The sequence below is a fragment of the Electrophorus electricus genome, chromosome 7, assembly GCF_041902795.1.
Source record: "Electrophorus electricus isolate QZ-2024a chromosome 7, ASM4190279v1, whole genome shotgun sequence".
NCBI classification, from domain to species: Eukaryota; Metazoa; Chordata; class Actinopteri; order Gymnotiformes; family Gymnotidae; genus Electrophorus; species Electrophorus electricus.
The window spans coordinates 8,274,377-8,289,478 of record NC_137503.1 but is presented as its reverse complement, the minus strand read 5'-3'; the positions used below and the strand labels follow the sequence as shown (position 1 = coordinate 8,289,478).

At 36.6% G+C, this 15,102-nt stretch overlaps 1 protein-coding gene across 3 annotated transcripts; it reads left to right on the top strand.

Annotated features, from left to right (window-relative positions):
* The first annotated feature begins 658 nt into the window (after window positions 1-658).
* On the top strand, window positions 659-14,709 carry itgb7 (integrin, beta 7). Of its 3 annotated transcripts, none has more exons than XM_081717265.1 (16): window positions 659-954; window positions 3,355-3,415; window positions 3,526-3,605; window positions 4,686-4,881; window positions 4,991-5,161; window positions 6,831-7,072; window positions 7,274-7,429; window positions 7,838-7,933; window positions 8,076-8,165; window positions 9,852-9,992; window positions 10,705-10,895; window positions 11,238-11,452; window positions 12,120-12,330; window positions 12,497-12,687; window positions 13,133-13,293; window positions 14,040-14,709. In XM_081717265.1, the coding sequence occupies exons 2-16, from the start codon at window positions 3,361-3,363 to the stop codon at window positions 14,106-14,108; spliced, it is 2,265 nt and encodes a 754-aa protein (XP_081573391.1). In that variant the 5' UTR covers window positions 659-954; window positions 3,355-3,360; the 3' UTR covers window positions 14,109-14,709. The 3 variants fall into 3 exon arrangements, with proteins under 3 accessions (XP_081573391.1, XP_026863583.3, XP_081573392.1); XM_027007782.3 differs by having other exon boundaries at window positions 660-954; window positions 3,358-3,415; XM_081717266.1 differs by lacking the exons at window positions 659-954; window positions 3,355-3,415 and adding an exon at window positions 3,705-3,760 and having other exon boundaries at window positions 3,550-3,605.
* Window positions 14,710-15,102: the final 393 nt, after the last annotated feature.

Below are 15,102 nucleotides of genomic sequence, written 5' to 3'. Positions count from 1 at the left end.
TTATATCTGCTTATATCTTATATCTGCTTTATATCTGTTCCTGCTCATCTTTAATCACAGTTTGTTCTCATTGTAATTAATACCAGCAAACTGGGAATGTGTATACCTGAATGCACCCGATGTGTTCCAACATTACTGGTAAGGACACTCTCAGTGTTTCTGTTCCACAGTCTTTATTCATATCCGTCTTTTTGCCGTCATTTGATGAATAAACCATAGAAACCACATCTACACAACATACCTAAACTGTTCTGAGAGGAAGTCAAAGGAATCTTTGCTGCAGAAACATGGTCCGGCGCATTCAGCAGGTTCTAGTGCCGCTGTAGTGGCCCTCCTGATTGGCTCTTCTGAACCTCCTGTGTGTTGTTGTGAACACACACCCACTTCCTACATTTGCCCTATTTCTGAATTTCACACATCATTCTTATTCCTCTGTGTTTCTCTTTCACGGAATCTTTGCATCCCAGTGTCTTGCTTTCCTTATTTCTTCCATGGCCTGTATGTAAAAACAAGCCCATTCATCACACCGAGATATTAAAAAAAAAAACCAAACAAACAAAAAAAAAACAGCCTGAAACTGTCACAGAATGTTACTGTTGTTTAAATAATTTTACTGAAGAATTACGTTTTTCAGATCACTTGCAAGCGTTATAGAAAATCAACAAAACTAGAACTGGTTTTCGTGCTGTTACACTTGACTCAGAATAACATACCTGCAGGGTGATGCTGAACCTAATTATCTGTCAGTCAGAAGATATCTAGACAACGCTTCTTCTGGTTTTTCAGAGCTCTACTCTGTGGGCGACATTAGTCACTAGCAACCCATATACCCACTAACGCTGCTGATTTGCTACGTACTTTGGATTTGTGTCGTGGCGTCATTAAAAAGACGGCAGCAGTCGGGGAGATTTTCAATGCTCGTATTACGGAAATTACGATAAAGTAAAGTCGACGGTAAGTCTTGTTTCAAAGGTTTTGAATAGTGTTTGTGAATAATTAGATTCGAGTAAGCATGAAGTTAATGTAATGGCAAATTGAGTTAGCTAATATTCTACATTGTACTCATTCAAAGCTGTCAGGTGTAGGATAATGACGGGAAATAAAGGCAAACCTGTGTGACATTTTCCCCTTTTAACGCAAAAGTTGGTGGTTTTATTCATTTACTTGTATTACGCTACATCTGTGAAAATATGATTAAAGTTTTAATGATTAATGATGCATGTTAGTTTAAATAGTCAGGATCCAACTTCGGCGTAAGTATTTAACAGACCTCAGACATTGACCTAGATTTTGTGTATGGTACCGGTTATAACATATAATCGGTTTGATATAATTCGTCTGACTATACATAATACAATTTTGGATATCTGCAAATTAGTTTTGACTAGTAAGATTTCGAATTTGACTATTCAAAATGACAAAGATATCTGCATTTACAATTTTGTTGTCTAGTTAACAACGCATTCAAGATAGCCATAATTTTTTGGAGATATCTTAAAAGGATTTTAGACTAATCCTAAATCAGTTTTGACTAGTCATAATTTACATTCAAGATATCTACAATTTATTTGTACCAGTGATGTCCTATTTTCAGATTATCTAAAATATATATTTAAGATATCTTACATCATGAAATATGCAAATACATATCTGTTCAGATCAATAAATGGTAAAACTGCTTTTCCATATTTTGTGTATTAGATACACATTTCCACTGCTACATTTTTATTACACTGAGAACATGACCTGTTATCAGCATCCAACAGCAAATGTAATTACTTTCATAATATCTAGTCATGTGACACCTCTTGTAACAGAGAGGATTTTAACTTAATGGTTTCATATTTGCAATATGAATGTTATTAAAACAGTGCAACTCTCTTAACATACCTAAATTAAACTCATGAAGGAGTAGATAATTAGGCTTGCAAATTAGTCAAATAAAGTGGATTGGGTGCAGGGAAACGGGAGTGTAGAGTGAGAAGTTATCTACCGTTCTGCCTAGCACATGGATTGCATATGGTCTAGCACTTTATGTGTGTCAGGAAACTAACAAGTGTGGTTTGAAATTGTGATTACCACAATGTCGTCTCGTTTTTGGGCACAGACTTCCTCTTACCATCTGCTGTGTGTGTAAGTGTGTGTGCGTGTCTGTGTTTGTGTGTGTGTGTGTGTGTGTGAGAGACACAGCGAGAATGAGTCATGGTATATGAGGGGGAAAGACAGAAAAAGATAAATATATTTTTTTAAATCTTAGGGAAAAATTCATCTCAGAAGTTCTCAGGGTTATTATTTTTTATATAAGTAATGAATTACTTATTGCTTTGTTGTGTTCTGTTACTGGAGTATCAGTATCTTTTTCGAGATGTAATATAACATTACATTTAAATAATTTTTGTGGAAAATAAACTCAAATTGGTAAACTAGAGTAAGTTGTTGTAAAGAGCTCAATATGGAAAAAAAAATCAAGAGGCTGTCACGGAACGCCCGCCTCCCGTGAGGCACGTGGTTTGGCCACGCCCGCACACACCTGCGCTTCGCTTTGTCTGTGTGTATTTAAGCCCACGTCAGCGTGTGCAGCGTTGTTGGTCATTGTTGATGTAGCGTGTTTGTGTTAGCATCTAAATGTAACATCCGTAGCTATGTTTGTCTAGTTCGTGTTAGTGTTAAAAGTTGTTAGTATTAAGTGTGCCTGTGTTCATTGTTTGTATTTCACGTGAGTGCCAGTTTAGTCTCTGTTATATGTCAATAAATGTTCGTCCCAGTCGTTGGAATCTGTGCATCCTCGCGTTACAGATGCTTGTACCACAACAAAGATACAATGTTGATCAAATGGATATAACATTAAAAATGATGGTCATGCACATTAGTTTCCTTTTATTTTCAGAAGTTGATATTTAAATGATAATTAAGTTTGCAGGTTAAACATATGTATTCCTATATGTGGACTCTCTCAGTATTACTGAAGTGCATTACTTTATTAAACCACAAGTTAATTCTCATTATGTCTTGCCTTCTTTGGCATTTCCTTTTCATAAACTCAGCTTCACAACCACAGCAAGCCTGAATAACCTGTAGGGCTGCTAACTTTAGTGCAAAAATGAAAGCAACCCTACCACAAAAAAAAAACACCCACCTACCTTGAATGCTGGCAATGCATCTAATAATTAGCATTATGAAATCATTATAAAACTACTATTTTCTACTATGTACTATGTTTTAGATGTAATTATCTTACTGCATTAACAGATCATATTGTATACTTCAAGCATATATTTCCATTTATTTCTTGTGAGAAGTAAGTTTATATGCCAGTGCAGTAAGATTGTTTTACAATTATCTCCTCCCCTCTAGTAGGTCATGAAGTTTGTTGTAGTTGTGCTTATTCTTCACTTTGTGGAGCAAAATATAGCAGGTAATGAATTTAGATTTTGCATCACATCAAGGCATTATAAATAGGAAGGAATTATTCCATACATAAAGACTTTATATATTTTTTCTCCTTCTAATCACCCTGTGTTGTAGCTGAAGCACTAGTTTGCCAGCCACAGCGCTCCTGCTTGGAATGTTTGAAGAGCCCTGGATGTGCCTGGTGCCAACAGCAGGTATGCTGTAATTTTCTAATAAGAAATGCATTTCAGATTATGCGTTAAAAGGATAAGAGATGCATTTCAGGTTTGACACGGATAAGAGTTGCATTTCAGGTTTGATACCAATAAGAGATCCACTTCAGATATGACAGCAAAAAGATGCATTTCAGGTATGACATGGATAAGAGATGTATTTCAGGTATGACACCAATAAGAAGCATTTCAGAATTCATAAAGAATTAGTTCCAAAATCATTTCAGAAGTTACTTGTAATTACGTGTACCATATTATTCTGCAGAATAACCCAAACTTGTAGTATCTGCAGACAAAACACTGATATGGAATTAACATGCTGGTTTTATTTTTATAAAGGGGTGTATTTGAAGCCGTAGTCAATAGCAGGCAGAGGTTGGTAACCAGACAGAGAGTAACCAAAACATAAGGGACAGACATAGGAGAAAATGAAAAAAGAGATTTTAGACAGACACAAAATTATTAAATATGTATCCAATGTCACTGGGTGAACTGCTATATATTATACATGATACTATGATTTATAGACACATACAGTTATGCTAATGATTTATAGACACATACAGTTATGGTAATGGTTTAGAGACACATACAGTTAGGATAATGGTTTAGAGATACATACAGTTATGGTAATGGTTTAGAGACACACAGTTATGGTAATGGTTTAGAGATACATACAGTTATGGTAATGATTTAGAGACACATACAGTTATGGTAATGGTTTAGAGATACATACAGTTATGGTAATGATTTAGAGACACATACAGTTAGGGTAATGGTTTAGAGACATACAGTTATGGTAATGGTTTAGAGACACATACAGTTATGGTAATGGTTTAGAGACACACAGTTATGGTATGGTACAGCTCTTAAATAATTCCCAGCACCTCACACGATTTAAATATATATATAAAGTATATTTCACTGTAAAACACAGTAACAAATAAAGATGTTTTACATATTTCAGATATATTGAACTCCTATCCAGGTTCCATATGGTAACATTTCCTCCTTGGAAAATGCTGTAACTGATATTCTGACAGGAATGTCTGGTTAATGCAGGCCTTCCTGAAACCAGAAGAGTCTGATGAACGCAGATGTGACTCTCTGAAGTCACTGATTGACAGGAACTGTGCAAAAAGTAATGTGATTGATCCCAGAGCAGAAACAATCAGTATGAAGGATAACCAACTCAACAATGACCTTGAAAATGTGGTGCAACTCAGACCACAAAGCATTAAAGTGAAGCTCAGAGTTGGTGAGCCACATTACTCATTTATCTGTGTATATTTTACAGTACATTACTACTGCATTAGGTTAGATTAATACATTTTTATTTGTTTTTTCCCCTATTTCTTTATGTATAGGTGTTCCACATGAATTCAAGGTGGAATTTAAGAGAGCTGAAGGTTACCCCATAGACCTATACTATCTGATGGACCTCAGCTACTCCATGAAAGATGATCTGGAGAGGATCAAGAACCTGGGCCAGGACATTCTAGACACCCTGCAGAAGGTCACCCAGACTGTCCGTATTGGTGAGGTTACTGCCAACTCATGAGATCACAGTTAGGGCACTAATGGCATAGTGCACTCTTATTTATATCTAAAGTAACCTTCAGGTGATAGCACATAGATATCTGGGGCTCTCTAATTAATATCTGAAAAAGTACTTAGTTTCATTTTTAAGTTAAGCCAGAGTCTTAACTTACTGCAAGATAATTTTCCCCATTTTCCCTGTGAGTCCCCAATTTCATGATTTGAATTGGTCGACATACCCTGTGAAGCTGAAGAGTCATGTGGTTAGAGTGAACTATGAAGGCCTATGGAGCAAAATATCACTTGGTTCTATGCTATCCTTTATCTGCAAGTAAGACACTCCAAATAAATTCCAAATCTGAGAGCTTTGCAAAATGCAACTAAACTGATTCGAATATACAAAGTAAGTTAAGTTATATACAAAGTAAGTTAAATATACAAAGTAAGTTAAAACCTTGTGCAAAATATACTTTACCCAACCTATGATGTTATTTTGCACAAAACTTTACAGTAAAAGAACAGCTGAAAGAAACATGGTAAAAAAGTTCCTTGGAGAACTGGTAGGGTGTTTCAAAGGCTGGCAATGCAGTGCAGCTAGCTATAGGATACCAAAAGTTTTAAGCTTGCATGCAGTCTCACACAAAGTGTGTACTGCTTAGGAGACATTGCCAGAAAATGTGAAGGGGTTGGTTTAAAAAAACAAACAAATACTTGTCTGGCCATTTGACAACATGGAGGAAGTGTACAACCTGCATTATGACTGAACACCAAAGCTAAAGATACAACTCTGTGATTGTTTTAAAAGTTTCCTAAATTAATTTATTTAGCTTCTAATCCTGCTTAATCCAATGCATGGTTGCAGGGTGCCAGAGCCTGTTTACCATGTTTTCTATGTTGATTAACAAACTATGAATTTTAATGTAAGCTTAATCAATATATCATTTATTAAATGTATTAATTAAATGTATATTTCTTTTTAAGTAATTGTCTAAGGATTTGTTACTTTGGATGCATATATTTAATACCTCTTTGAAAACTAAAAGTATGGTTCTGTGCCCACATTTTGAATAATATGCTTAATACTTTCTCTTCATGATTTAACACGTATGTTGCTCATTTACTACTGCAGTCTTCTGTTATCTGCCAGGTCACTTGCTATTGTATTACAAAGCATACATTGATGCTTGTTCCTTAGGAATGTAACATAAAATTGATTTTATACACCTAATAACTGGCCATGACTTTATGGTTATTTTATTAGAATTTTCTGCCACATTATGACCTGATTTCCAGACACTGAAATTTCTTTCAATTTCATTTTGAACAATGTCCACCATATCCACACATTCCAGAATCAAATGCCACATCTGGCATCTACCCTAGACCTATTATATGCAATACTATAAAATATGCATGGCTGGCTAAGAAACAACTTTTAAGTGCCAAATTTGTCCAATTACTTATGGCCCCTGAAATACTGGGACTATACATAAAAAGATTGTGATTCCTATGTGGGTTTTCTGATAAATACACATTCCTTGAGATTAAATCTGATTATTATCCACTTTAACCTCATAGTCGTTGTTTCATTGCAAATCCACTGTGCTGGATTACAAAGTCAAAAAACATACCTGTGTCATATCTCTACTTTCCGGGCCTGCGGTTTAGGTTTTGGCTCATTCGTAGACAAGGAGAAGTTGCCATATGTTAGTCAAGTTGGGCCTAGACGTCGGAACCCCTGTCCAAATCGTATAGACACCTGTCAGCCTGCCTTCACGTTCCAGAATGTTCTGCCACTGACAAACAATGCTCAGGAGTTCAAAAGAGAAGTCAGTAAGCAGAAAATCTCTGGTAACTTGGATTCACCTGAAGCTGGTCTAGATGCCATCATGCAGGCCACTGTATGCCAGGTGAGAGCTATGCTGTACCATTATAACATTAGCCAGGAAAGACACAGAACAACCAGACTAACTAGGATAGACAATAGATATGACATTTAGGAATGATTGACAATGAGTAAGCCATTTATTGAGTTACATGAGCAGTCAACTTTTTTCAGTAATTTCATTAACAGACTGTAGTTTAATGAGCTTCCTTGTGTGTACATACAGAAAGAGATCAAATGGGGGAATGTGACGCGGATTCTGGTCTACACGTCTGATGACACATTCCACATGGCAGGGGACGGGAGGCTTGCTGGCCTCTTCCAGCCTCATGATGGTCAGTGTCATCTTAAGGAGGACGGCTCTTATGATGGCACAGCCTTCGTGAGTATGCAGCACATACAAACAGCTATATTTACTTACATTCAAAAAAAGATGCTCATACTACACTTACAAGCAGTAAAAGCATTACTTAGCTGTATGTAGATCCACAGATTCACAGAACTATGTGTAGATCCACAGGAAGAGTTAGAAATCTAAATGAGTGTTACTATTGAACAGAATGGAGTATATTTAACTACAAGAATAAATGAAATTGTGATTTATTTTATTTATTTTTTATTTTTTGGGAGGGGTGACACCACAGAGTTAAGGATATTCTTAAATTTCTAATGTAGCCTCTGTCAAAAAGTTCATCTTTATAATAAAATGTGTATTTTACAAATAGATTCATGTCATAATACAATAATATAAAATATGCAATAAAAGCATCATGGTGTGTGTGCGTTTCAGGATTATCCATCAGTAGGCCAACTTTCAAGAATTCTTCAAGGTAACAACATCCAGCTGATATTTGCAGTGACAGAGAAGAGCATTCCAGCCTATCAGGTCAGATGTGAGCCACATGCTTTGAGAATGCATTATCCATGATTTTCGGCAGTGAAACATCTCTTACTACCTTCTCTCTTTTGCTTTCTTTTTCTCTATCTCTCTCTCAAACATATTTACACACTCACATTTACAAACATAGGCACTGAGTGCCCTAATTCCTCAGTCAGTGGTTGGTGTGCTGAAGGACGACTCTAGTAATGTGGTCCAGCTGATCTCTGAGGCCTATTGGGTGAGTAAGACTCAGAGCTTTTAGATTGTTAGCGTATTAATCACTGAATTAGTTTCCTACTGACGCTTGTCCTGTCCCCTTCACCTCTTTTGAGCACATTGGGCTACAAATGCTGCAAATGCCACACTGGAATTCAAAATGTCATGGATTGATGTGTGTTCCATTGGGAGTTTACTTGCTTCTTTGACATTTTTGACTGATAGAAAGCAGGTCTGGATACATAACTAGTAACAGAGAAAATAGTTTGTACTTTATAACATAAAAGTGGGACCAACACAATAGACTCTCTTAGTTCGTCACATCCACGTGAACAGACTTAGAAGATGAACTGAAACTAGTGGTGTGTTTGCCTGTGTATCTCTATCGATAATGTCTGTGACTTATTCATGCACTATCAACAATAGGCTCTGCACTGACAGCACAGTCACATACAACCACACACAACAGAAGGAATCCGGCCAGCTAAAAATCCCCACTCACTTGAGGAAGCAGAACAGTGGTGCAGGAAACTGTTGAAAGATGCATTTCCCAAAAGCTTAAGATAAGCACTTCGTTAACATGATCCTAAGAATATTTGTTCAGCCTTTTCCGAATCCCTTCCTAAGGTAGCCTACTACATAAACTAGGTTGTAAATTAACAACTAACTTGACTGACGTGCTGTTTCCCAAAAGCACCATGTTGTTAAGATTATCTTAAATGAGACAGAAAGAGTTTTCAGTTCAATATGCCACTGCCATTTACAAAATCACCTTTGTGTGAGGTTGCCTTTATGAAACATAACATCCGTTATTCACAAAGCGTCGCTTTATTTGAATGTTACATGTAGATCGACAACAAAAAGCCAGAGTCTGCTAATTAAAACTAAATTGATGGCTTTATTCTCATAAAATGAGCTGTAGTTTCTTTACAGACAAGACTGTTTATAACAGTTTATCAATAATGCTATAAAGAACGTAACACAAAGAATGTAAAATATTAGAAAAGCATTGATCAAACCATACTATGTACTATATTGTAATTATAGTATATATGTATATGATTATAGTACTGTATTTAATATTTATTTACCCCAAATATTTTTTAAAAAGAATTCAACATTTTTTTTAAAACTGAGGGGTTTATATTATTAAAGCCACATGACATTTTACACGAGCAAATTATGGAAAAGGGGCTTGTCTTATATTTCGGCAAAAAGGGGAAACGCTTATAAAAAGAAACAAGGTCTGCCAAAAAGCGACAGCTTCTGGAGGCAGGCTCCAGCCTTGGCCCTTAGGCTGTAGCAGCACTGGAGGACAGCGCCTGTGTGGATACATTAGCATGGGGAAAACAAGAAATGACGGTAACGATTGAAGGAAATGAGGGCCACGTGCTGGAACTGGATCGACTGAGAACAGGGGAGTGGTCTAAGGTGGCGTGTGGTGTACGTGTATGTATCTTCCTGACTAAATCTCTCTCTCTCACACACACGAGAGAGAGAGAGAGAGAGAGAGAGAGAGAGAGAGAGAGAGAGAGAGAGAGAGAGAGAGAGAGAGAGGGAGAGGGGGCAAATAAATGATTGCAAACGTTTGGGTGATAGTATATTTTCTCAAATTTAAGAGTAAATTTCCAGATCAATTTGAATGATTTTCTGCCAACTCTTCAGCATAATCATGTGTATGCATGTCTTGTGTGTGTTTTGGTTGCAGAACCTGTCATCCACTCTGCTGCTGGAGCAGGATCGTACGCCTCCTGGTCTACGTGTGTCCTACATGTCAGACTGCAAAGATGGTGCCTCCAGGAACTGGCAGCAAAGAGGAGAGTGTTCTGGCATCGGGGTCAACAAGCAGGTGACCTTTTTCAATGCCGCCATCATCATCATCATCATCATAAACAGCATCACTATTTCTGCCAGTATCTGGAGACTGATGTCATCGGTTTCCTTTTGGGGAAATTACTCTTTCACTGTAATGTAGATTTAGTAAAGATCACTTGAGGCAAAGGATAGTTCCACAAATACTGAGATTACACAATAATCATGTCTCCTGCTAAACTGTTTAGATGTGTTTAACACATTACTGTGCAGACTATGAATCGTTTCTGAATAATCTGAGTACCTCTGCCATATATTTGTTAGTTATTTTAAGTCTTATATGATACTCTTGGAGGCTTTATAGTAAGTTAAATTTAAAAGAAACAGCAACTTTGCTATTTGGTGTCAACCAGAGGATTGTTTCCTCTTCTGAGCCTTGGTTGCTCACAAGATTTCTTCCTCGTGCTCTTCAGGAGTTTTTCCTTTCCACGGCTGCCTTGGCTTGCTTTTTAGGGGCCTGAACCGAGATTGCCTGGATATTTGATTTCTGTAAAGTTGTTTTGTGAGAGCACGTGTTGACAAGGTGCTATACAAATAAATTTGAATTGGAATTACTCAGACAGCTTAAGTTAATTCAAACTGATTTTTCACTTCATTCTCTTTCAGTTTGAGTTCTCTTTTTATTACTGTTATAAGGCTCAGTTTATTTGAGTGTATGGTGATTTGAGTGTTTTTTTGGTTTGTTACAGGTTGACTTCACAGTGCGTCTGAAAGCTTCCGAATGTCTCAAGGAGCCTGAGACGTTAAAGATTCAAATGCAAGGCATCAGTGAAGTTCTGAAGGTCACCGTGGAGACGCTGTGTGACTGCAAATGTGGTGCTGCAGAGGAGAACTCCCAACACTGTGGAGGAAACGGAATACTCTCCTGTGGAGTCTGCAGGTAGAGCTCTGACAGTCTACAGTACCCCCTGCCTGTAGGAAAAGGAAATCAAACTTACATCACTTCTGCAGATTTCCTCATTATTTATACTCCTGTGTGCATATTGCATTCTTCAGTGTGAATGCTTTTCATATATGTGAAATATGCCTGTATATTAAATTTATGCTCAAGAATAAAATTTGTCAGTGCTTACTTTGTATTATGCTCTTATAGAAACCTTGTATTATGTGCCTTTTATATAAGGAATATACAAACATTTTAGAGGGAGACCTCATTGGTGTGAATTGGTTTAGTTGGGTTAGTCCTGTCATCACCAGTTTGTATGTTTTTTTCCTGTCTCAGCTGTAATGAAGGCTACCTGGGCCAAAAATGTGAATGTAAGAGCAACACTGACTCCAACAACGATATGGCCTGTCGCCAAGACAACAGCTCGCAGGTGTGTAGTGGGCATGGCAGCTGTAAGTGTGGCCAGTGTGTATGCATTGGGCACTTCTATGGTAAATTCTGCCAGTGTGATGATAGCAGCTGTGAGCGCCATGACAACGAGATGTGCAATGGTGAGTCAACATAATGTGTTAATCACAACGGGTTGCAGTTGTTATTTCTAGTACAGAGTAGGCAAATCATTACAATAATGCATTAAACCCAAATTTCTATCTTGGCAAACCAGAACTCTATGCTATCAAGATCAGTCTGTTAAACTCCAATGAGGCATTGGAGTAGTTTTGCTTTGCTTTTGTTTCCAGGTCAATTTCCAACAGTATACTATTGCTTTTGACTCTGGGAAGAGCATTCAACCACACATGATTAGTCAGTGGGTGAAGACATTTGTCCCATTAGTCCTGATTGATGTTAGGAAACAATAATGAAAAGAGGCATTATTAAATAAATATAAAATGGAAATAAATAAAAACATTATTAAAGTATTAATTATTAAATTAAGGCCATTTTGGGGAAAAAAAGCTGCAACAATTAAAAGTGACTACATTAACAACAATAATAATCATTCTTTAAATAAAACTCATACTATTGCATTTCATAATAATTTGAACTTTTATTAAAATATATATTCTTTTAAACTGTCAATGTTATTGACAATATGGCATTCCACAGATAAAGGTCATATCCACATCAACCAAGGAATGTATATACATAAATGAAGGACATCTAAGAAAACCTATCTCTGTGCGTGCATGCATGTGGATGTGTTTGTATTTGTTACAGGCCGAGGCAGTTGCAAATGTGGAAAATGTGTGTGCAATGATGATTACAGAGGCTCTGCATGTCAGTGTCCTACAAACACCGACATGTGTCACATGAAGAATGAAGTGTTCTGTAGTGGTCAGGGGGAGTGTAAATGTAACCGCTGTGTATGCAAGGAGGGCTTCATGGGAGAAGACTGCTCCTTGATTACTGATCCATGTCCAAAATATCAGTGAGTATCTTTGTGCCTGTTTTATCAAAATATTTGTCTCTCTGTTTTTATGTGATATACTGAGTAGCAGCAGAAATGTCATTTATCTGCACAACCTCTGTGTGTGTGTGTGTGTATGCATGTGCACACAACACTGTTGTAAACTGTGTCTGTGTCATGCTCACAGGTCCTGTGTTAAATGTGCTGTTGAGGCTAGGCTGCAAAAGGAATCTTTTGACATCTGCTCTGAGGAGTGTGGATTAGTTGAGCTGTCCTGGCTAGACGGCTGTCATGAACTGCAGTGTGTCTATAGTGATGTCAACTATGATGTTACACTGAAGCAGACTGGCATATTGATTACGTATGCCAACTGTACATGTAAGAGCTAAACGTATTTTCCAGGCATCTTCAAACTGCTGTCTCATAGCCCAAATATTTGTGACCCACAGTTGCTAGCATTAAACCTATTTCCACCTATTCATTGCTGTAAAAATGATGTCAGTCATGTGTGTGTGTGTGTGTGTGTGTGTGTGTGTGTGTGTGTGTGTGTGTGTGTGTGTGTATATATATACACACACACACACACACATATACATGTATTTTCAACTGTGAAACAATTTTATGTGTTCTTTATTATTATTATTATTATTATTATTATTGCATATATAAATATATAATTATGGCCCTTTTTAGTTTATGTATTTTCCTTGCTCTTCACAATTATGGCAATGATGCCATTAGCTTCACCTAAAAATCATGATTTTGCACTCTCCATTTTAAACTGTTCAGAAAGTCATCCTGTGTCTATCTGCCTTTCCCACAGCTACCATCGATAAGACCACAGTTATCATCGGCACCTCTGTATCTTTGATCATTCTGATTGGCGTCGTCATCATTATTGTGTATAGAGTTCTGATGGAGCTCTACGATCGGCGAGAATACCAAAACTTCCTCAAGGCCCAACAGGAAGCAGACTGGAACATGGTCTGTCTCAGATACACACTATTCCAGTACAGCCTTTAGCATATCCTGCTCATGCTGAGGGCAATGTTAAAAATACAGATGGCAGATTTTTCTAGTATTTGTGGATGTTCAGACATCCTGGGGGAAAGTAATGCCAAAATATTATTTTTAACTATTTTAATGTAATATTGCTGTGATACCTCTTCCAGGCATGGCTTTTCCTAACCTTATTATCTTTTGTTGAAGTGAATGGGTGATTTAGACCAGACTTGTAAACATTTTTAAGATGAACTAACAGCTCAATTTATGTCATTCCACACTAAAATGAAAAACAGAAATTTAGACAGAATGTCACCATCACTGTGGTATTGGTGAGGCATTGTGGACTGTTAGTGTTTGTAGCGGATAAAAAAATGCCTTTGGAAAATGTAGCTATAATAGAAATTGAAAAGCTACTACAAAGTAAATTTTTCAAAAATGGTACATGCTTGCTAATGTCTGGGTTTTCTGTACTTCATTGTCTGGTTTTGTTCTGAATGGGATTAAAATTGTGAAGTAATTTCTACTTGGACAATCTTGTACAAATGTGTCCTAATTTACTTCATTACAAGTTAATGATATGATTGTTACCATTACTCTTGCTAAGTATTAGTAAGCATCTTAAAGTCATTTTAAGATGATGCTTAGATTGTTTAATTCAATTGTGCAAAGCTTTTTTGGTGGTATTTTCCTTCAGTTCTTAACCATTGACATTTACTTTCTTCCAGACCCACAATCCACTGTTCCAAGGTGCCACAACCACAACCGTTAACCCTTTGCATATACAAGATGGTTAAGTTTGGAAAGAAGGAACTGGAGTAAGTTAATGTAACCAAAATGTTTGAATGTAAAATCTTGGATACTATGAATGTAACATGCAAACCCTGCCATACCATTAATGTTTGTATTTATTTACATTTTATGGATGTAAATTAAAGTAATTGTGAATATTTTAAACATAATGTTAAAACATACAAAATAATTCATCCTTTCATTCATTTAATCCATTCATTCACTCATTTCAGTGGTTTCGTTTTTAAAATTGTAGTCATATTTCAGTGAGCATCGATTCTCTTTCATATCTGATGTCTGAAGTTTGGTACATGTGTATTTGGTATTTGGTCTTGTACTAGCATGCTTAAGACCCTTCTGTGTACTAAATTGATGCTCAAATGAAAGTAATTGTGAATATATTTTTAAAAAATAAATATGATTTTTTAAAATAGACAAACAGAATAATTTGTCCTTTCTTTTGAGTTATACATTTAACTAATTTCTGTGCTTTCTTTTGTTAAAAAATGGTTATATATTTCTGATGATGTGTGAAGTTTGGTACATGTTTTTGGTCTTGTTCTAGCATGCTTGAGAACATTCTGTGTACTGTTCCAGTGAGTTGACCTACTTTTCCGATGAATGGAGGAATCTTATTTTTATATTTATGGTTATTGCACAGAATAACAATACACTTAATGTCTTACAAATCTTGTTGTATTTTCTATGGTACGTGTTACTACACTGTGCAATTGTATGTGAACTCCCATACAAAAAAAGGAGCAATGCAGAGGGAGAGTCCAATTAAAGATATGCAGTGATTACTGATTACTGGTAGCCCCAAATTCCAGTTAACGCCAGTGTACAAGGATTATCTGAGCTGTTAATAGTGTTAGTAATATTATCTGAGCTGATTTAATAGTAAAGCTCAAACGCGTTCCATACTACAATACCCATAATACACTTGGCAATTTCCCGATAGGCCATGCGCTATTTTGAATAAGTGCGCGACGCCACGTT